The 20,558-nt window shown below is 41.4% G+C and overlaps 3 protein-coding genes and 4 long non-coding RNA genes across 9 annotated transcripts; 4 read left to right on the top strand and 3 right to left on the bottom strand.

Moving 5' to 3' along the window:
* Positions 1-379: 379 nt before the first annotated feature.
* Positions 380-18,554, bottom strand: LOC124325987. Its single transcript, XR_006915483.1, has 3 exons — positions 18,458-18,554; positions 17,181-17,182; positions 380-389 (listed from the first exon to the last, which is right to left on the bottom strand). It is a non-coding gene; the product is annotated as an uncharacterized LOC124325987 (long non-coding RNA).
* LOC124325985 (protein lethal(2)k10201-like) lies at positions 500-1,869 on the top strand. Its single transcript, XM_046784566.1, has 4 exons — positions 500-737; positions 894-1,119; positions 1,184-1,385; positions 1,465-1,869. Exons 1-4 carry the CDS (start codon positions 680-682, stop codon positions 1,801-1,803), a joined length of 825 nt encoding a protein of 274 aa, XP_046640522.1. The 5' UTR covers positions 500-679; the 3' UTR covers positions 1,804-1,869.
* Positions 1,511-2,366, bottom strand: LOC124325988. Its single transcript, XR_006915484.1, has 2 exons — positions 1,943-2,366; positions 1,511-1,783 (listed from the first exon to the last, which is right to left on the bottom strand). It is a non-coding gene; the product is annotated as an uncharacterized LOC124325988 (long non-coding RNA).
* Positions 2,520-10,410, top strand: LOC124325982 (HEAT repeat-containing protein 5B-like). Of its 2 annotated transcripts, XM_046784563.1 has the most exons (21): positions 2,521-2,810; positions 2,876-3,087; positions 3,149-3,296; positions 3,364-3,474; positions 3,535-3,906; positions 3,969-4,218; positions 4,281-4,420; positions 4,478-4,608; positions 4,676-4,802; positions 4,874-5,104; positions 5,182-5,318; positions 5,380-5,489; positions 5,550-6,560; positions 6,624-6,793; positions 6,859-7,665; positions 7,737-8,065; positions 8,132-8,247; positions 8,333-8,527; positions 8,596-9,717; positions 9,780-9,925; positions 9,997-10,410. In XM_046784563.1, exons 1-21 carry the CDS (start codon positions 2,685-2,687, stop codon positions 10,168-10,170), a joined length of 6,165 nt encoding a protein of 2,054 aa, XP_046640519.1. In that variant the 5' UTR covers positions 2,521-2,684; the 3' UTR covers positions 10,171-10,410. The 2 variants fall into 2 exon arrangements, with proteins under 2 accessions (XP_046640518.1, XP_046640519.1); XM_046784562.1 differs by having other exon boundaries at positions 2,520-2,810; positions 7,737-8,247.
* On the bottom strand, positions 10,334-11,220 carry LOC124325986. The gene is made up of 5 exons (XR_006915482.1): positions 11,079-11,220; positions 10,963-10,996; positions 10,835-10,879; positions 10,687-10,764; positions 10,334-10,605 (listed from the first exon to the last, which is right to left on the bottom strand). It is a non-coding gene; the product is annotated as an uncharacterized LOC124325986 (long non-coding RNA).
* LOC124325990 lies at positions 11,347-12,614 on the top strand. The gene is made up of 3 exons (XR_006915486.1): positions 11,347-11,677; positions 11,734-12,121; positions 12,197-12,614. It is a non-coding gene; the product is annotated as an uncharacterized LOC124325990 (long non-coding RNA).
* Positions 12,959-17,455, top strand: LOC124325983 (exportin-1-like). Of its 2 annotated transcripts, none has more exons than XM_046784565.1 (8): positions 12,959-13,171; positions 13,460-13,592; positions 13,978-14,490; positions 14,554-15,657; positions 15,723-16,058; positions 16,123-16,917; positions 16,988-17,209; positions 17,280-17,455. In XM_046784565.1, the coding sequence occupies exons 2-8, from the start codon at positions 13,482-13,484 to the stop codon at positions 17,424-17,426; spliced, it is 3,228 nt and encodes a 1,075-aa protein (XP_046640521.1). In that variant the 5' UTR covers positions 12,959-13,171; positions 13,460-13,481; the 3' UTR covers positions 17,427-17,455. The 2 variants fall into 2 exon arrangements, with proteins under 2 accessions (XP_046640521.1, XP_046640520.1); XM_046784564.1 differs by lacking the exon at positions 12,959-13,171 and adding an exon at positions 13,184-13,343.
* Positions 18,555-20,558: the final 2,004 nt, after the last annotated feature.

A 20,558-nucleotide genomic window follows, 5' to 3' on the forward strand; every position in this document is an offset into this window, starting at 1 on the left:
CCCGTCCTAGAGTCGTTGTTAAAATATGAAAGTTCTAATGTCGCAAAATCCGTTCTACTGTCGCAGAGAAATTTAGAGGTTTTCCGTCCTATTGTCGTTACTTAAATGTGGACGTTCTAGTGTCGCTGCGGAATTTAGAGGTTTTTCCGTTCTAATGTCTTGGCTAAAATATGGACGTTCTAGTGGTGGAAGGGCGTTCTAGTGTCGCGTTCTAGTGACGCATTCGATTAGTCCTTGTGGTTATTAGTCCCAATGTCTACATGCCGTCCAAGATTGGAGAAATCGGAGGAAGGGTAGCAAGAATGTTGGCGACAGTTGGCCATGTTAATTCTCTTATGGAGAGAATCAACCAGTGGTCTTTATCTGTGCTATGACTAAGCCACCAATCGCTTACTTCCTATATAAAAATTTCGAATCGTTCCTTGGCTATCCCCTTTGAAAAGTGGCAATGCTGTGTAATAGGGACAGCATGCCTTCTGGCTATGTTGGGTGGGTGGGTGGAAGCTTCCCCAAAACTTGCAGGGGCGAACGTACCGTACGTTGAGTGGCCGTAACTTACGTAGGCTATGCTCCACTCCATAGCGTCCAAAAAATCATTCCCCGAGTCCATTCCCCGAGTTTTAGTGGGTTAATTTGTTGTTTACTATGCTATGCTCTGCTCCATAGCATTTACTATGCTATGACTCCACTCCATAGCCTCCAAAAAATCATTCCCCGAGTCCATTCCCCGAGTTTTAGTGGGTTAATTTGTTGTTTACCCGTCACCCCGTTTGAACACAATAAAGCTCGGGGAAAATCGAAAATGGCGACCCCCGAGTCCGTTCCCCGAGTTTTAGTAATCCCCACGATTTAGTGCGGCCCACGTTATTTGTTTGTCTGTTTATTTTTCCTAGTGACAATCAGTGTCGATTGTCGACTGCGTCGAGACTTTTTTTATATGATGTCGTCGGAAAACTTACGTCCGCAATTGAACAATAATTGGGAGAGATTGTCACAATTTGGAGTTCGAAGGAGATTCATCGATGATAACTTTTATGAGCCAGGCAACAAATTGTGCCAAAATGTTCTGGGTAAAAAATCAATAATTATATTTGACAATGAAGATTTTCTTCATCCTAAGTAAGTTATGGAATTTATTTTAAAAACTGAGGTTCAAATTGTATAATTTCTTTATCATTTGCAGTATAAAAAAGTTTACATGCCATGTTCCTGGGTGTGTGAAAGTATTTTATACCTTGGTTAGCTTTGAAGACCACTATAATACTAATCATCGGTTTGTTTGTGATACCTGTCATAAGCGTCTTCCATCCCCACATTTATTGGATTTGCACATTTCTGAAAGACATGATTCTTACTTTGCAGCCCTTGCAGAAAGGAAACCAATGGTAATCTTTTTTCCACTTCAAAAAATTTTATATTTCTGAATATTTCCTTCAAATGTACTTCAAATTTATTTTTGTTTAGTTCCAATGTTTTGTGGAGAGCTGCAACTTAAGATTTTCAGCTAAGAATGAACGACGCTCACACTGCATAGAAGTGCATAAATTCCCCCCTGACTTTCGCTATGATTCTTCTAAGAATGGTGAAAAGAAAAAGAAGTTAGCTGCTAATACAGATCCTTCAGTAATTAAACCCAAGCCAGCCAGTAAAATGTTTGGGTTTGGGCACAGTTCGAATCGGGGTATGTTTCGAAGCCGTGGTCGTGGAGGATTTCATTCGGGCAATAAAAAATCCCGGAACACAGCTGAAGATCTGGAGGTGTCAATGGCGGATCTGGAAGAAGCTTTACCATCCATGGAATAAAAATATATAATAAGTAATAATGTTAAATTAAAATCTTTAAAAAAAATAAAATATGATCAAATCTCATTTATGCAATTATGGTACTCCATTTACTTGAACTATGATTTAAAGACTTAAATGTTATCAATAGAATACATACCACAGGCATGAAGTTTAGACATTCACACTGCACACTATAAGCTGACTATAAGCCAGGCTAGAAGTATTTGAATACCAAACTAGTCATCGGTAACGTGGCAAAGTTTCCTACTAGCTTATTCGATATTTCAAAATTTTATCATTTCTGGTATATAGTACGAATAAATTAAATGCAAAAAGTTGCGAAAAGTTTGTGTTGTGTACCAAAGTTTTTAACTTATTCGTCATTTGAATTTCGTCCACTTTCAAATGAGGGGGCGGGATAAAAATTGCAACTAGGATTCTGCTATAATGTGTTGCCGCAAAACGACTTCGTCCTATTATTCCTAGTATTCCTGGTCTTTTTATCGCGGTTAAAAAAGTTTTTTTTTTTTTTTCGTATCTAGATCTCCATGCAGCATGAAAGGTTTTAATGTGAATTGTGAATATTATAACAGATTAACAGGTTATATACGGTTATACCTGATAAGCTGAATCAAGAAGTTTAAAAATCTGTCGTGTTGTCTACTAACGTTGCTAGATGTCATTGTCGTCTGAGTTGTATTTATTAGTCTTCTTGCAACCTAGATTCCTATGGTTACTCATTATTTTACAGGGGAAAAATAAAATATAGATTTGTCAATTGTCATTGGAGTGGCGTTAGCGAAATTCCCTTGTATGACATTCAAGTCAATGCAATATTTTAAAGAAACAGATAGTTAAGTTGGTAGTTAATTTTAAGACGAACTGCTGCCTTTCCAATCATGGAAATGAGCCACAGCTTGATTCTTAATGAGGAAGCACTTGCCAAAATACCTGAAGCAAAAAAATCCCTCTTTGTTTATGAATGGTTACAGTTCCTAGAAAATGTTTTAATAGCAGCTCAAAAGGTAATATTTGTTGCAACTCCTTTATTATTTTAACCAATTTATTGATTTCATTGTTATATTTGAAGAATGACATCAAAGACTGCCAGAAAAAAATTGTTGAACAGCTTTTGGCTCAAATCCATTCAAGCCCAGGTCCTCCAATACGGCAATTAATTGGTCAATGCTTAGCCACTCTGTTTAGCGTAGGAGATGCATTCCTTCTTTTTGATACTATCAACAAGCTGAATGATGTGTTAAAGAGCAGAGATGATTCACCAAGTTTTCTCATGACTCGTTTGTAAGTCAAATTTGTGACTTGTTGGTTGTCTTATTCAGACAAACTTTTAATTCCTATACAGAGCTTCTATTACTACCTTGGGATTCTTATACGAAAGACTTGGGCGTATGGCAGGAAGATCATATGATGAATCTGTTCAAGTATTGCTTAGAGGACTTAAAAACAGTGAGTCTCAAACAAGAGCAGAGAGTTTAGTAACTTTAGAAAAGGTAAAATCCATTTCATGTTTTTATAAATTTAAATTATAAATATTTGTTTATACTGTTTATGTTTAAGCTGTGTTGTGGAATGGGTTCAGCAGCATCCAATCAGCATCGTGATATCTTTAAGACCTGCAAGTTATGTCTGTCAGACAGAAACATGAATGTTCGGGCTGCAGCAGCCAGGGTAAGACAAATATGGCTGAATTTTATTTTTTCTCTGATTTCATTCATCTGAATTTTGCAGTGCATGTGGGAAGTCATGAAACATTCGTCTAGTATCCTACAGCTTAACGAATTTGAATCCATAGCTGCACTGAGCTTTCGTGCTCTCGAAGGTTCCAATCATGAAGTTCGATGCGCTGTGGCCCTTTTGTTAGGTCATGCTGCTGCTGCAGCACTTACACCTCCTAAACCTGGTCCAGCAAGAACCGGTCTGTCGGCAGCAGCGAACCAGTCTGCTGCATCTTCAGCGGCGAAGGTTGCATCAGTAGAAGAAGTTCTAGGAGTAATTTCGACCGGATTTTTGCGTGGAGGTGGAGGTTTCCTAAAGGGAACAGGTGAAATGATTAAAGGACCAGCTGCCACAAGCCGAGAAGTTCGAGTTGGAGTCACAATGGTATTAGATTAGATTTAAAAATTCAAATTCTTAGTCAAGTATCTTACAAAAATCTATAACAGAGCTACGTCGTCATGGTCCAACAACTTGGTTCTACATGGTTGGAGCGCCACTTAAACACCATGTTGCAGCATCTACTTGATTTAGCAGCCCAGCCGCGAGCTGCTCCTACCCACGTTGACGCCGTCTATTCCCGTCAGTGCATCACTTTCGTGTTTCGTTCACTGTTGGGCAAAATGTTGGGCGAGAAGCAGCAAACGGCTGCTTGTAAAGAATTAGCTCGCATTATTAATCATCAGATGAACAGCATAGGTATAGCTGTCATAAATCCACCCATTAATGAAAAACTAAATTGCTCATCTTCTTTGTGTTAGATCCCAATCCGGAGAATGCAAAAGACAGTAGCACGCAGGAAACTATATTTAGTCAACATCTTCTTGTTTGTGCACTGCAAGAGCTTGGCTCACTTGTTCACAGTCTTGCTAGCTCTGCATCGGCTCTTTTGGCCGATCAGGTAAATTGGTTTCATAATTGTACAAGCCTTTCTCATTGAAAACAAAATGTATTGTAGGGAGCTGGCGTAATTGATTGTGCTATCGCTGTCTTGCTTCATCCGTCGCAAGCTGCTCGTCTTGCAGCAGCTTGGAGTCTGCAGTCTATGGCCGTTGCTGTTCCATCTCATCTTACACTTCTGATCGACAAGTAACTGATTTAGTATCCCGACTTAAAAAAAAATAATAACATTAATTTTTCTTTGGTATTTGTAAAGATGTGTTGATGCCCTAGAAAATCTTCGAAGCACGCCCGAAGCTGTGTCAGGTTACAGCGCCGCTTTGGCAGCATTGATAGCTGGGGTTTCATCTTCTAGCTTGGGCATCCCACATAACCGTGGAAAGGTAATCATAAAATGCAATATTTGTTTATTATTATCTTTCAGTTTGCTATAATCTTAAAACGACGTCTTTAGATTGTGTTCAACACTGCCGAGGAGCTATTAAGAAGTGCAAGCCAAAACAACAGACTCGCCGTCCAGCGCACACAGGCTGGTTGGTTACTCATCGGAGCTGTTATGACTTTGGGGGTATCTGTGGTCAGTAGCCTGGTTCCTCGAATGTTGCTCCTTTGGCGCAACAGTTTCCCTCGTTCAGCTAAGGAATTAGAATCTGAGAAAGCTCGTGGCGATGCTTTCACCTGGCAGGTACTGTCATATTTTTTATGATTATCCAGTCAACTTAGATTGCCATAAATCTTTATTAATATAATTATTTCTCTCAGGTGGCGCTCGAGGGTCGCGCTGGTGCCCTTTCGTCAATTTGTAGCTTCCTCCGACACTGTCCACAGCTGGCCACAACTGAGGATATAACTAAACGTCTAATGGGTCCGCTGGATGCCGCCATCACTATGCTAACAAGGTTTATTTTCAATTCATAAGCTATGCATTTATTTTATATAAACGAAACATGTGATGATTAGCATTGCAACAGTCGTCAAGACATATGGACAGCCTCTCAAGGCAGCATGCGCTATGGTTCGTCTTCGTCTTTACGATGCTCTTTCTTTAGTCCCTCCTCAATACTATGAAGGTATTTACGTTTTGGGATGTCTGCTCTAAAGAACAATACTTTACTTAATACTTTTTTTAGCGAGTTATACTCAACTTTTGCGTTTACTGGTGGCTGAGTTCACTTTAGCTGAAAATCCAGCCAATACAACCACATCTCTGTTGCAGCAACAATGCCAACCTGATGGTTCAGCAGTCTTGTTGCATCCAGATCTTCAAGATTCAGACTACAATTTGCTTCAACAACAGCTGTTGCCCAACAGTGCTGCCGGTTCAGGAGCCCTTGAACACGATCCATGTTCGCTTTATGCTTTGGTGACGGATAGGTCACAGAATGTTGGGAACGTTCCTGGGCCACTTCCCTTGGGTGTAGCAGTTATCGATGCATCAATCACGCTATTTGGACACGTTTTCCCTCGAGTACTACACAAACACCGTCTCCAGCTGTTGATCCATTTTGAGGATAGCATCAAACAAGCCAAAACCCGTCAAGCCGTTCAAACGAATATTTTTGCCGGTTTACTTGCTGCGCTGCGTAATGTAGCCGAAACAAAGGTTGGATTAGGTCCCAATGCCGAAGAACTTCGCAAAGGCCTCTCCAGTCTTATCCAAGCCGGACTCGTTAATCCTACCTGCCCTGCCCTACGTTGTGCTGCGGCTGAAGCCGTAGGTCGTTTGGCTCAAATAGGATTGGATCAGCGTTTTACGAGTGAAGCTATTCAAACTAGTTTCGATAAACTGAAGAACAGCCGAGACGCTGCGAGTAGGACAGGGCACAGTCTTGCCCTAGGATGTTTACATCGCTATGGTGGTGGCTTAGGTCTAGCCTCTTCGCAACAACTAAGTAGCAGCATTTCCATTTTGACCGCCCTTAGCCAAGATACGTCGTCAGCAATGGTACAACAATGGGCCCTTCATGCACTAGCGTCAATTGGAGAAGCAAGTGGCCCAGTGTTTCGGCCATTTGCGGACTCGTGCTCCAATATGGCGTTGCAGTTATTGATGACAGTTCCTTCAACCAATGTAGAAGTGCTCAGGGCAGTAGGCCGTTGCTGTGCAGCTTTGGTAACTGCTTTTGGTCCTGAACTCCAAGGTAAATGTTAAAAATCAACGTGTAATACTTTAGATTATAAACCATATACTTTTACCTTCATAGGAAATACTGGCAACATCATCGCTGCTAGATCTTCTCTCTTGTCCGCATGTGCTCTACTCCAGCAACACAGTAGTCCCGTAGTCCAGTCCGAAGCCATCTTTTGCCTACAGCAGATGCACATGTTTGCACCACGTCACGTCAATCTTAGCAAACTTGTTCCTCTTCTTTGTGTAAGTCTCGCATTTCTTGATCATACCTTTATTTTATTTTTCTAATTTATTATTGCCACCATTAGCGATCTATTAGCAATCAACATTTGGGTCTGCGACGAGCAGCGGTCTCATGCTTGCGTCAATTAGTACAGAGAGAGGCCAGAGAAGTCTGTGAGCATGCTGCCGCCTACGTAACAGAATCAAGTCGTGCAATTCCGCTGTTCAACGGATCGAAACAAGGATTGCCAATGGCGCTACTTCTACTATTAGATAGCGAAGTAGACGTCATGTTGCAGCGTCATCTCCGAGACACTTTGAACGGTCTTCTGACTACCTTAGCGGAGCAGCAGCTCAGCTCATGGTTGACGCTCTTCAAGGAAGTGCTGACGACATCGGCTGATACAACTGCTGGTCCTGCTCCATCTGGACAGCATGGGCAACCCACTGTAGGACTTAAAAGCTCATCATCAACTGCCGATGCAGATGGCGATGGTGCAGTAGATGACGACGAAGAAGAGTTTCACGCAAATGGAGACAGTCTTTCACCTACCCCTAGCAGTCGCCCAGCTGGTCTGCCTCCTCCTCGCTGGCCTACCAGAGTCTTTGCTGCTCAATCCGCCGGAAAACTGCTGTTGCTAATGCGAGAAAGTACGGCAACGGCTCACTTTGACTTGGCAACCGCTCGCCAACTTAGCAGCTCGAATGAAACCGATTTCTTGGTTCTGCACCTCTCCGATCTGATTCGATTAGCGTTTATCGCAGCCACTTCCGATTGTGACGCCCTTCGCATGGAAGGCCTCCGTCTACTTCAACTGCTCATTGATTGTTTTGCCAGCCAACAAGAGCCTGAATTTCCCGGCCATTCAATCCTTGAACAATATCAAGCTCAAGTATTAAATCAAGTTTGTTGTTTTTTTTTTTTTTTTTGTCTATTCTTAATTTCCACTTGATTGTTTAAAAGATAAGCGCTGCCTTAAGACCAGCTTTCAGTGCTGATACTGCCCCAAACGTCACTGCTGCTGCCTGCCATGTCTGTAGCACATGGATGTGTTGCGGTGTAGCTCAAGATCTGTCAGATCTCCGTCGAGTTCAACAGCTTCTTCTTTCGGCATTGAATCGAATCACTGCTGCTCAACAATCGACTCTTCCCCCAATAAGTGGAATAGGTGGTCTTCAACAGCACCGTTTGTACAATGAGAGCGCTGCCACTCTTGAGAATTTGTCGGTCCTCAAAGCTTGGGCTGAGGTTTACGTAACGGCAATGTCTAACGATACCGCAATGAAAGACAGGTATTGTCCGATTAATTTTTTTACTTTAATACATTACAAATTTGAAATGTGTCTATATTCCTACAGCAAAGTTGCCGAGAGTCGTCATTTGCTTTTGCCTTTGGTCAAACCAGAACTGGCCGGTTTGGCACAATTTTGGCTTGCAGCTCTGAAAGATCATGCTCTTCTCACGCTTCCTCCAGGTGAATTTTTACATATCCTTTATCATATTTATCATATGTTATTATTTGCATTCTTGTAGAGTTCTAACACAACTTTAATTTTTAGAATTTGGCCCTCAGTTGCCACCAGAAGGAGGAACGTTTTACACTCACGATGCGGCCGATTTGTCACGACCTTATTACAAACTGAGCTGGCCCCCTCTGCTCCAGGCTGCGGCACTTTGGTTGGGTCATGTAAATAACGCCGGTGAAACAATTGAACCAGATAATGTCTACTCCAACCACTTCTTCCTAGTATTCGGTATTACCTTTCGAAAAATCACGTATCGTCTCTTAAACTTATAAGCACATTCCGACTTTTAACACCAGGAATTGCCCTAGAAGCTTTGTGTGATCTTAAATCAACCGAACCGGACTCCTCGACTGAGGCTTGCTTGTATGCCCTTCAAGCATTATTGCACTCTCCAAAAGCCCGAAATTCAATGACCTGTCAGGCACCGCTAACAGTCGAAGTTTGCAACGTTCTTCATCGCGTGGTGTTGACGAAGAAAGCCTCCATCCAAAAGCAGGCTTTCGAGGTGTTATTGGCACTTGTGCAAGCCACTCACGAGCAAATGAATCGGTTGAGTGACCCTCTCGCTGCAGGGGAAGGTGGCAGTGAAGGAGAACTCTTGCCGGGCACTTCGTTAGTTTTTGCTGCTCTTGAAGTCTGCCTCTGCCTACTCGTTCAAGTTTATCCAAATATGGACCCCAGTACCACAAGCAGCACTAGAGGTGTGAAAAGAGCAGTTAGCATTAATGGGAACGTAGGCGAAGAACTAGTGGCTGCCGCTCTAGACGTAATGGGAATATTGCCCTCTGTCTGTTCGCCGCACGGTGCTCTTTCACTTCTACCAGCGTTGTTACATTTAGTCACCAACGTCTTGAAAGAGGCCCGAACACTGGAATCGCCGTCCATTCAAGCAGCATTGCGTTGTTTGCGTACGTTCTGTTGTCATCCATTTTCGAAACTAGCGGAAACAGAAGCGCCGTACGGCAAATTACTCCAGAGCTGTACTGCTCGTCTTTTGGATTGGGGCAAAGCTGGCCAGGAAGAAGACCGTCTGGATCCATTAGTTCTATTGAGTGCTGTCTCCGAAATGTTGCTGCACGCTCCGTCTGGGTTACTTTCGTGTCCCGCTTTATTGTATCCTTCACTTAATGCCTTCCAGCAGTCACTACAGTCCACCGACGCAAGACTTAGGCTACACACTTTACGACTATTTGACAATCTACTCCAGGATGCAACTCGTCAGTTGGCATCGCATTCCGATAACGCTAAGTCAATCCTTCGCCCACTGACGCCCTACGTCCATGCACTGGCCCCGAAAATTGTGGCGCATCTATGCAGCCCTACATCTCGTCTCATCGAGTCTCAGCAACAGTTATTGATGACCATTGAGTCTATCAACTGTGTGGAAGCTCTGACTGCACTTGCCGACGCCGAAAATTGTAAGCTCATTTTGAAATCGTTCCACTAAGACACACACTTTATATTATGTAATATTTGACAGGTCTATTGGTCTTGCAACTTTTGGTCCCCATCCTTATTGGTTGCCTATTGGATCCGACGCAGATGAAAGCGGCGAATCCTTTGACTAAAACCTTACACACCCACGCTTTACAAACATTGACGCGGATAGGCACCCAATATCCACAGGTGAATTAAAATACCTTTGCAGTCTATTGGCCTTCTAACTCAATTCAGTTTCTGTATATTTTAAAAAATAGGAATTCAAATCATTATTGAGTTACTTGCCGGAGCTGAGAACAAAACTTGAGTCAGCTGCCCGAGCAAACCAATTCTGTTCTAGAAATCCTAAATCGGGTGCGATGAGCACCGCAGTGGAAACCAAGGCGGCTCCCACCATCAAATTGAAAACCGATTTCAGCAATTTTAATTAGATTTGATGATTTATTGATTTGGCAAGCTTATTACTTTGTGATTCGTGATCATATCCTTGTGACCTTTAAGTCCAGTGTATGGCTTAAAGGATTGTTTTTATGTGACTTATTTTTCATTTGAGTGTGGATGTAGAAACTCACAACACATTTACACAGTAGTGGGTCAGTTATGCAATCATTTGTATTTTACCATGTTCTTTCAATAACAAGAGTAAGACAAAATAAACCATCAGAAACTGATTCAACAAATGTTTTTCAATCAGCCCCTTCATCCTTGTCACTCAAGTCATTGTAAATTACTGGTAAAACACATTTTCTCCTGCTAGATGGTATGTTTAAGTAGTGGGGCTTTATTAGTTATTCAGCTAAAGCCAGTTTAATACCATCAACAATGGTCTGCATCTTGGCAGGAGTGTCCACAAAGCCACTTCCATTCTATCAAATAAATAATCATTAATATCAGAAAATTGATCAGACTTAAGTGTAAGAGGAAAAAAAAACCTATACATCTCTTACTTTCTTTGAGTGAAGGAGTTTGCCATTCTCAATTCCTACTTCAAAGTAGCCAGTGACACCAGGAGTACCTTCTCCTGTCTGAAAAATTGATGCAGTAAAGTAAATAATTATGTATGTATGTCTATTGTAAATAACTGGATGCACTTACAATATCTAGAAGACCTGGGAAGAGTCCATCAAGCTCTTGTTTGAGCTGTAAACAAAATTAATGATTATTATTGATGCAATTATATTTGGTTTCACAGTGTTTGTCAGAATAACGAGACAAAAACGTACCTTGTTGAACTTCCCACGGTACCCTCAGGCACCACTGAAATATACAAATTAAAATTATATGTCAGTTTGTCATTAAAACAAACATTTTCTTGAATCAAAGTTATCAGAAAAATTACCAGTAAGTTATAAGAATCTTCAGTTTTGTCATTTCGTGAACTCTTCTTTTCAACGATCCGTCGATCCTGTCCAAGCGTGTTTAACTCGCTTGCTTGTCTAATGAGATTACAGCCTGCCCCTACGGTGTCGACAAGCGCCTAGGCTAAAAAGTAAAAATGCTATTCTACCTGATAACGGTTGCAGTTGCAGAACTGCAGACTTCTTTACAGCTCTGCTTCAACATTGATCGATGCTATAGAAACAAATATAAATGCGAATGTTGTTTATATTAATCATACTTTATAATGAATATGATTTAAAAAACATGTTGCTGTTCATGATTCGAGCTCTTTTTTTATAAAATTTTTTGTTATATTACCTTTTTATCCTACCTGGTTTGGCAACAAGGCAGTTCGTTGTTTTGTATACTAATTACGAATCACAAAACTCACGTTAATCACGGAATCTCTTATGGCAAAATAATCTGGCATGTAGAAACTTTATTTGCGTCCTCATCCTCACCTCCATCATACAAGGACAACAGACAAGTGACACATCGTGGAATTTTCTTTCACAAAAATCCATTTAATCACTGGATTTCTATGAGCACCTAATTCAAGTAAGTCTGATGTAAGTCGATTTTAATACAAACATTATAAAAATAATTTTTTACAGAAATTATATAAAGGCTACCGACTACTGAGAACCCTTATACTTTCATCACATGCGCAAGTTAAATCCAGAAAATAAAAAATAGACTATTCATGAATCTTTCACGGAGATGCAATTTCCAAGGCGAAGAAGGCTTTCTAAACTAGCTGAAGCGCCGAATCCTAGACTGCATTTTGATAGAACACGAACAGGAGGGAATTTGCATTCGACCAGCCGCTCTGCGAATTTAATTATTTAACGTTACCAAGTTTAAAGCGCTCACAAAGTTTGGAGTAAAAAGACAAGAAAAAATCTAAAGTGTATTGGCACGTCTGATTGATAATCTTGCATCCGTGAGATGCCGCCTTCCCATTCCACGACGATGAACACGAAATTCATAGCTGTATAATTAGTAACAAACATTGAAACATATATCTTGTTTTTATCATTTACATTTTTATTTCATCCACATTAATGACTATTTCAGAGAAAGTAATGAAGTACGTCGACATAAAAAACTGTTCCGCATCATCGTCCTGATACCACATGCATTCAGAAATCATCATCATCATCACGATAGTCGAGTTCGGCAAGTAACATCTCCTCACGAAGGCGCAAAAAAATATCAGTTGATTGCAAAACTTCTTTTTCCCAGACGAGATATTTTTATAGCTCTACTATTGCAATCATTTCCGGTTTAAGTAATGGTCGAAATATAATGCAGTTTTCTAGAGAATGGGAAAGTATGGGCTATGGATTACGACGGTCGGATCTATGAATATTTTAAAGCATAACAGTTTTATTCTGAAATTGTAAAAGTACGAAATGCTATGTGCCACGATTTTCCGTGAATCACGCGTTGCGTTTTCTAAAACAATTATTGGAAAATACAAGTAATTTTTATGAAAAGAAACATCATGCACTTCTGTCGGATAGTTTACGTCATTGCAATTACATCTACGAAGAAATTCTATGGTAAGTATGTTTCCTGTAAAATATGAATTTGTTTTTCTGTCTAATTAAAAAAAAAATTGCGAATGTGCAAATACGAATATACATCTGGTGACGACAAACCGTATTATTATATCGATAGATAAATCGAAAAAATATACATAGACTTTTTTCAAGATAATTATATTATTAGAAAGGTTGGATTCTTTTTTTATCTTATCTTCATTTTCTTTCACTTACAGTTCTTTTACAGTATTGGTCTGTCAGTGGGAAAAATGTTTTCGTGAGATTTTTCTCGTTTTCGTGAATCGATTATTATATTAGAAAAAGTCGGTTCAAACCAGTTTTCACCATCAGCAACGCATGTACAAATTGCGCGGAAAGTCTTTCGAATTTTTCAGTCAAATCAAGCACGCAATTTCGCTGGGTCACTTAATCAACTTCAGTTGAAATCTACTTCAATTCATGCCCTATCGGATTTAGCTTCAGTCAAATCTTTATTGTTTGCAAGGTATGTAAATGAATCGTTTCAAACCTCATGATCACGAAGTATACGAGTTGCTTTGTGTGTGTCGTTTTTCGTCTGTAGCAACGCTGCATTGTTGGGGCAGTTGATCACGTTCGCTCTTATTCAAAACGATCACTGACATTTTCAGTCGTACTGCTTAAACTACTGCTACTGGGTAACACGGGATGAAATAGAAATAATCTTGTACATTTTGTCATTTCTGTAGATTGGTTGTCATAAAAATTTTATTGTGAGCTGGTAACGAGAAGTTGTGTCTCCTTTTTTTTCCAGGAACGTAACACACTACCTTGTAATGGCAACTCTAGCAGAGCAAGCGTCAAAGCTGCTGGACTTTGATCAGAAGTTGGACATAACATTACTTGATAGCATAGTTGGGTGTATGTACTCTGGAGCTGGCGAACAAGTAAGTCTGTTGACTAGTCAAGCACTTTTGTTTCACATTTTCTCTTGCTGTTTTCATTTCTTCCCATTGGTTTTCTTACTGCTTTTATGTTTTTGTTGTTACAGTAAGCATATTTGACAAGAAAGGGAGTTGATCTTGAAGTCATTTTTTAAAATTTATTTTGTTAGGAGATAGGTTATTGCATCAGTTGACAATCACATTACTACTTGGCATTCCTTCAAATTTAGTGCTTAAATGAGTGTTCTGGAAATAGTAAATGATGTCATGTTTGAGTTTCAGATTTGGGTACTATTGTTGTTTAGCTATCACTAGTTATGTATGCACCAAGAAATGTAAAAAAAAAAACAGCCAATTCAATAATAAAACATTTTTTCTTTTATTATAGCAACGACTAGCACGTGACGTCTTGACGACACTGAAGGAGCACCCTCAGGCTTGGACAAGAGTAGACACAATCCTAGAGTTTTCGAGCAATCAAGAAACAAAGTATTATGCCCTGCAAATTCTAGAAGCCGTCATAAAAACTAGATGGAAAACCTTGCCTCGAGAGCAATGCGAAGGAATAAAGAAATACATCGTCGGTTTGATCATCAAAACGTCTTCAGAAAACGAAACTGCTGAACGTGAAAAAGTGTACCTTAGTAAACTCAACATGGTACTGGTTCTGATACTGGAACGTGAGTGGCCCAAACATTGGCCCTCGTTCATCCCAGATATTGTCGGTGCCAGCAAAACCAACGAGAGTTTGTGCCAAAATAACATGGCCATCCTTAAGCTTCTTTCGGAAGAAGTATTTGACTTTTCATCTGGTAACATGACGCAGATTAAAGCTAAGCATCTGAAGGATTCCATGTGCTCTGAATTTTCCCAGATTTTCCAGCTCTGCCAGTTTGTTATGGTAACTAGATTTCATGTTAAGGTTTCAAGTCTTTTGTTATCTATATGTTTGTGTGTGTTTTAGGACAATTCGGCCAACGCTGCCCTTGTGGGTTCTACCCTAGAAACACTTTTACGATTTCTCAGCTGGGTACCTCTGGGCTACATCTTTGAAACCAAGCTGATTGCAACTCTCATCTTTAAATTTCTGAACGTGCCACTCTTTCGCAACGTTACTTTGAAGTGTCTCACAGAAATTGCCGGCCTAGCCACTGGTCCCCAATACGACGATGCATTCGCCGCTCTTTTCTCCCAGACGATGGCTCAACTGGAGTTGATGCTCCCTCTCGACATCAATATCAAAGAAGCTTTCGCCAAAGGCCATGACGCAGAACAGAATTTTATCCAGAACTTGGCCATGTTCCTCTGCACCATGCTACGTCAGCATGGTCCATTGATGGAGCGTCGTGACAAGGGCAACGTTCTCAAAGCCCTTCAGTATCTACTACTCATCTCCGAGGTGGAAGAGACTGAAATCTTCAAAATTTGCCTCGAGTACTGGAACGCCTTGGCCGCCGACTTGTATCGCGAGACTCCCTTTACTATCCCAACGGTTCCAATGTTTATGACCAAAACGAGCAACACAGCATCATCTGTACGGCGCGTCTTCTATCAGGCAGTTCTCAGTCGGTTGCGTTACATCATCATCAGCCGAATGGCGAAACCTGAGGAGGTGTTGGTGGTTGAGAACGAAAATGGCGAGGTGGTTCGAGAGTTTATGAAGGATACCGACTCCATTAACCTCTACAAGAATATGCGAGAGACTCTCGTCTACCTGACCCATTTGGATTACGTCGATGCCGAGAGGATCATGACGGATAAACTGCAAAACCAAGTAAATGGAACGGAGTGGTCGTGGAAAAACCTCAACACTCTATGCTGGGCGATTGGCAGCATATCCGGAGCCATGCACGAAGAAGACGAGAAGCGATTCTTGGTCACAGTCATCAAGGAACTCCTGGGTCTATGCGAGCAGAAAAAGGGCAAGGACAACAAAGCCATTATTGCCTCCAATATCATGTACGTTGTAGGTCAGTATCCTCGTTTCCTTCGAGCCCACTGGAGGTTTCTCAAAACTGTCGTCAACAAACTCTTTGAGTTTATGCACGAAACACACGATGGTGTCCAGGTAATGCCCCTCATTTATTTGTTAAATTGGAATTTCTTGACTTGATTTTTGTACTCTCTTTCTAGGACATGGCTTGCGATACTTTCATCAAGATTGCCCAAAAGTGTCGTCGACACTTTGTGCAGGTACAGGCCGGTGAAGTGACACCTTTCATTGAAGAGATTCTATCGACCATCAGCACCATCATTTGCGATCTCCAACCTCAACAAGTTCACACGTTTTACGAAGCTGTCGGCTACATGATAAGTGCTCAAACTGAGAAATTTGTTCAAGAACCTTTAATCGAGCGCTACATGCTCCTACCCAACCAAGTGTGGGATGACATCATCAATCAGGCCACGCGCAACGTCGACGTTCTTAAAGATCCCGACGCAGTCAAGCAGTTGGCTAACATTTTGAAGGTATCTTGCATATAGAAATTAATCGGTACGTATACTCATTCATCTGTTAAATGCTCTTTTTCAGACAAACGTCCGGGCTTGCAAAGCGCTGGGCCATCCTTACGTCTCCCAGCTCGGCAGGATCTATTTAGATATGCTTAATGTGTACAAGGTGATGTCAGAAAACATTAGCGGTGCGATCGCCCTCAGTGGAGAAAACGTTACTAAGCAGCCCTTGATCAAGAGCATGCGGCTCGTCAAGAAGGAGACCCTCAAACTCATTTCCGACTGGGTCTCGCGTTCCAACGATCCCGAACTCGTGCTCGACAACTTCATCCCACCACTGTTGAATGCAGTTCTCTACGACTACCAACGGTGCGCAGTTCCTTCGGCCCGCGAACCCGAGGTTCTCAGCACGATGGCCACCATCGTCAACAAACTGGAGGGCCACACCACCTCCAATGTGCCGAAAATCTTCGACTCGGTATTCCAATGCACCTTGGACATGATCAACAAGAACTTTGAAGAATTTCCCGAGCATCGTACCAACTTCTACCTTCTGCTCCAGTCCGTCAACAACCATTGTTTCCCCGCCTTCCTCAGTCTGCCTCCGGCCCAGTTTAAGCTAGTGCTCGACTCGATCATCTGGGCGTTTAAGCACACGATGCGTAACGTTGCCGACACGGGTCTCGACATTCTCTACCAGCTCCTGCAGAATGTCAGCCAACACGAACAGGCGGCGCAGAGCTTTTATCAGACTTACTACATCGAGATTCTGCAACACGTTTTCTCTGTAGTGACCGACACATCACACACGGCGGCTCTCACCATGCACGCCACCATCCTGGCTTACATGTTCACAATTGTCGAAATGGGAAAGGTACGTTTGGTGAAATTTTCGTTTCAATGATTGGATCACTTTAATTTCTAATTTGTCTTTTTGTTGCCAGGTGGCGGTGTCATTAAACCCGTCTGGCGCCGTGATTGCCCCAGAGAGTCTGGCGGCTGCCAATGTCATCTTCGTCCAGAATTTCGTAGCGGAGGTGCTGCACAATGCCTTTCCTCACTTGACACAGCTCCAGATTAAGGTGACTGTCGAAGGACTCTTCAACCTTGATCAAGATATCACTGGATTCCGGGAACATCTCCGAGATTTCCTCGTTCAGATCAAAGTATGTACTCGATAAATTTGACTAGTCGCCAAGGAAAAATTGTTTTATAAATCCATCAATAATTGTTCAGGAATTCACTGGTGATGACGACAGCGACCTGTATTTGGAAGAGAGAGAGGGTGAACTGCGGCGTGCCCAGGACGAGAAACGCAAAGTCCAAATGTCGGTGCCGGGCATCTTGAACCCGCACGAAATCGCCGAAGAAATGCAAGATTAGTTCTTACTTAAAAAAACAAAATCTTAAAGGTACGAAGCCTGTGCTCGAAAATGCTTCACGTTAAGAAAGCAAAGATAAAATCGCGGGCGCTTGCATCATTTAATGTTTCACGGTGTGCTTGGAATTCATTGAAAGGACTGTGGCCACGAACAAGGATGGGGTCGTATCGTTTCTTTTTTAAAGAATAGGCCGGGGAATCTTCTTTCGTACAATTTATTAATTATATCAATTTTTTTTTTCTTCTTCTTTATTTTTCACTTTGTTTAATTTTTTGCCCCCGCGAAGACAACCGGCTTGTAAAGTCATCAGTCAAATCATTGTGGTGTAGTACAGTGTATGCGTGCGCCAATGTGTGTCGTTTTGAAGTGAAATCTGGAAAGTTTTCAACAAAAAAAGAAAAGAATACCACCCAAGCTCCAAAACTACGATCTTTTCTCAGTTGACGAAAGTCCCATCATCATTATGATTAGTCTGCCATCACCCGGAAGCACTTTGCAGTCCTTTTTCTGATTTGGTTTGTTCGTTTTTTTTCTAGAAAGAAAAAGATTGTGACATATAAGTAACGGTGGATCACTTGGAAAATTCAAATACGAGCACACCCCCCTCCGGTTTCATTTTGCTGATCTATGGCAACTTACTCCATCCCGTCACAATGATTTTCGGCTATCACCGCTTCTGTCACTTTTTGACGCTTTCCTTTATATTACACCTCGAGTTTCCGTATGAAATGATTATAGCCCGTTTGTGGTTAAAAACATTATGTCGTGTGTGATTGCGCTATGTACTTGTAATTTTTGTCTTCTTTCTTCTCTTATTTTTTTTGTGGCTTTCTTTCTTTATTTTAATTTTTTTTTTTCTATTTTCTTTGGTTCGTCGTCCAGTCGTAACTGATTGAAATAATTGGGATTGGTGATTTTGTTCATCTCTCGATGGGTCATACAATTGGGGTTCACTTCTATGTCCTCTGTGAGGAGCTGGGCCCAAACCTCAATCCCTTTACCACCACTTTCCCTTACCCACCCACCTCCCACCCCCTCTCTATCTCCTATCACCACCCCCAACTTGCTTCACATAGGGGGAAATCCCTTTTCTCCGTCATCATTTCACCCATCGCAATCAATTGATTCTTTTCTCTATATTAGATAAACCCCCAATCGGACTAATTGTCCATGTCTGAACAATCGATTATAAAAATTAAAGTAAAAAACAAAAAAAAAAATTGGTAAAAATGCGTTAATTTTTCGGTGTCGCAACCACCACCTTCTTAAGAACGGGCTGCTCATTCTTGAAATAAGCGCCTCGGCGTCTTCAGTGTGCTAACAACCATCGTTTCACTTTTTTTTTTTTTTTCAGTTTCATTCGACCACCAGCTAAACATCCAATCCCTCCTCCCACCCCTTCATGATCACATCCCAATCCTCCTAGTATCCAAAGTCGAAACAACACATTTTTTTTTTTTATTATTATTTATTTTGGGATTTTTTTTTTATTTAGTATTTTTTTCATTCAAATATTTTTTTTTCCTTTTTTTGGTTACGTGTTCGATTGTTTTGTCCCTATATGATATCTGTGTATCCAGATGAGATCCCTCTCAACTTCCTCCTTCCTTATACCTCTCCCTTCTTTGTCTCTCACCTCCCTTTACACTTGATTAAACGAAAGATTTAAAAAACGGATGTAAAACGACATGTCACCGAACCCGAAAATACAGCAGTGAATCGTTGAACACATTTTCAACATTGCGCATTAACTTTTTTTCCTTTTCTCTTTTTCCCAAATTTTCGTTTTTTCTTCCCCTTGTTGTGAATGAAGAAGAAGAGTAGCAGCTGATGGCTGATTCGGTACGCGCGTTTGACACACAAAAGAGACCGTTTGAGAGGGGGGAAATACCTGATGGGAGGACTAACAAGGGAGTTGGCACACATTATTCGATTCATTGGATTGGTTGACTGACGGCTTTGTTTGACGGTTGGCTGGCAAATGGTCGCCATGTTATAGTTGGATCGAAATTCGTTACGAAAGGGAATCCCCCCCCCCCATCTCCTGGCTGATAAAAAATTTATTTGGGGTGATTATGAAAGGTATACGCGAAATTGAATTGGTCTCGATTTCAATTGGTGATTGTCATCGACAAACTGTATCAATCAATCAATCATCCATGACCGTGGGCACTTGCTCCGAAATTCGATACATCATTTGGAAAAATGGAGAGATGAATCTTTTGCTTGTTATCCAGGTGATTTCTTTGTCTGATTGGCGATTAAAAGAGGTTGGATTTGAATTAAGTTTATAAGGGGGGGTTAGTGTTGTGTCCGTCTGGTTGCTGTCGGGCCGACGTGAACGTCCTCTGCGAGCACTTTGCGTGATGAAGAAGGGAGAAAAAGCGCTTTGGTCAATCGGATTGGTTCAAGCTGAGCGAGTAGAGATGCTGTCTGATTTTCCTCTTTCCATTGATTCAGATGAAATAACGCCATGGATACAAGTTTAGATATAAACATACGAATTAATATTTTTATTTAATATTTTTTCGTTTCAATGAAAAAAAAAAATTGCGACGGGGGAAAAAAAAGGAGCAAAGAAAAGGAGGGCGTAGATATTCCTCAGTGGGTGGATAATTCGAAAAGCCGATTGTGTGGGCGGTTGTTTTCTCTCTGAGCGGCCAGTCGAGGATCGCAGTCGCATTCACTCCAATCAGCTCAGCAGCTCAGATGTTTGTCAAGGATCACGGGAAGAACTCTCTCTGTGCCACACTCCATATCTTATAGTTCCTTGCATAATCCGCTGCTGCATTTTCGATATTGAACTCGTTTCATTGACGATTGCTCAACGGCCAATAAAATATTTTTTTCAAATTGATTCCATGACCCATTCAAGGAAACGAATGGCACGTGCACATTGCTTCCCCCGAGGAACCGACTGCTGCTGCCGACTAAAATGTCGAGAAAAAATGTCGTTGGGTAGTTTCCTTTTGTACCGGTACATCGGACGCGGCCGTATAAATAGCTGGAAGCACTGCGGCGCCCAGGTTTTTGTGCTCCTCCAACCGGAATAATTCAAGAAATACCTAAAGAACATTACTAAATCTAACCCTTTTAACGTTTTAAACCATTTAAAAGTTGTCAAGTCGTGAAC

The sequence above is a fragment of the Daphnia pulicaria genome, chromosome 2, assembly GCF_021234035.1.
Source record: "Daphnia pulicaria isolate SC F1-1A chromosome 2, SC_F0-13Bv2, whole genome shotgun sequence".
Taxonomy (NCBI): domain Eukaryota; kingdom Metazoa; phylum Arthropoda; class Branchiopoda; order Diplostraca; family Daphniidae; genus Daphnia; species Daphnia pulicaria.

Coding starts and splice junctions, on each gene's coding strand:
- LOC124325983 (XM_046784565.1), top strand. CDS start 13,482: ATGGCAACTCTAGCAGAGCAAGCGTCAAAGCTGCTGGACTTTGATCAG. Junction 14,491..14,553: donor AGCTCTGCCAGTTTGTTATG/GTAACTAGATTT, acceptor TGTGTGTTTTAG/GACAATTCGGCCAACGCTGC. Junction 16,918..16,987: donor CAATTGTCGAAATGGGAAAG/GTACGTTTGGTG, acceptor TTTTGTTGCCAG/GTGGCGGTGTCATTAAACCC.
- LOC124325982 (XM_046784562.1), top strand. CDS start 2,685: ATGGAAATGAGCCACAGCTTGATTCTTAATGAGGAAGCACTTGCCAAA. Junction 5,490..5,549: donor CCCTCCTCAATACTATGAAG/GTATTTACGTTT, acceptor TACTTTTTTTAG/CGAGTTATACTCAACTTTTG. Junction 9,926..9,996: donor TAGGCACCCAATATCCACAG/GTGAATTAAAAT, acceptor TTTAAAAAATAG/GAATTCAAATCATTATTGAG.
- LOC124325985 (XM_046784566.1), top strand. CDS start 680: ATGACTCCACTCCATAGCCTCCAAAAAATCATTCCCCGAGTCCATTCC. Junction 738..893: donor AGTCCATTCCCCGAGTTTTA/GTGGGTTAATTT, acceptor TATTTTTCCTAG/TGACAATCAGTGTCGATTGT. Junction 1,120..1,183: donor GAAGATTTTCTTCATCCTAA/GTAAGTTATGGA, acceptor TATCATTTGCAG/TATAAAAAAGTTTACATGCC.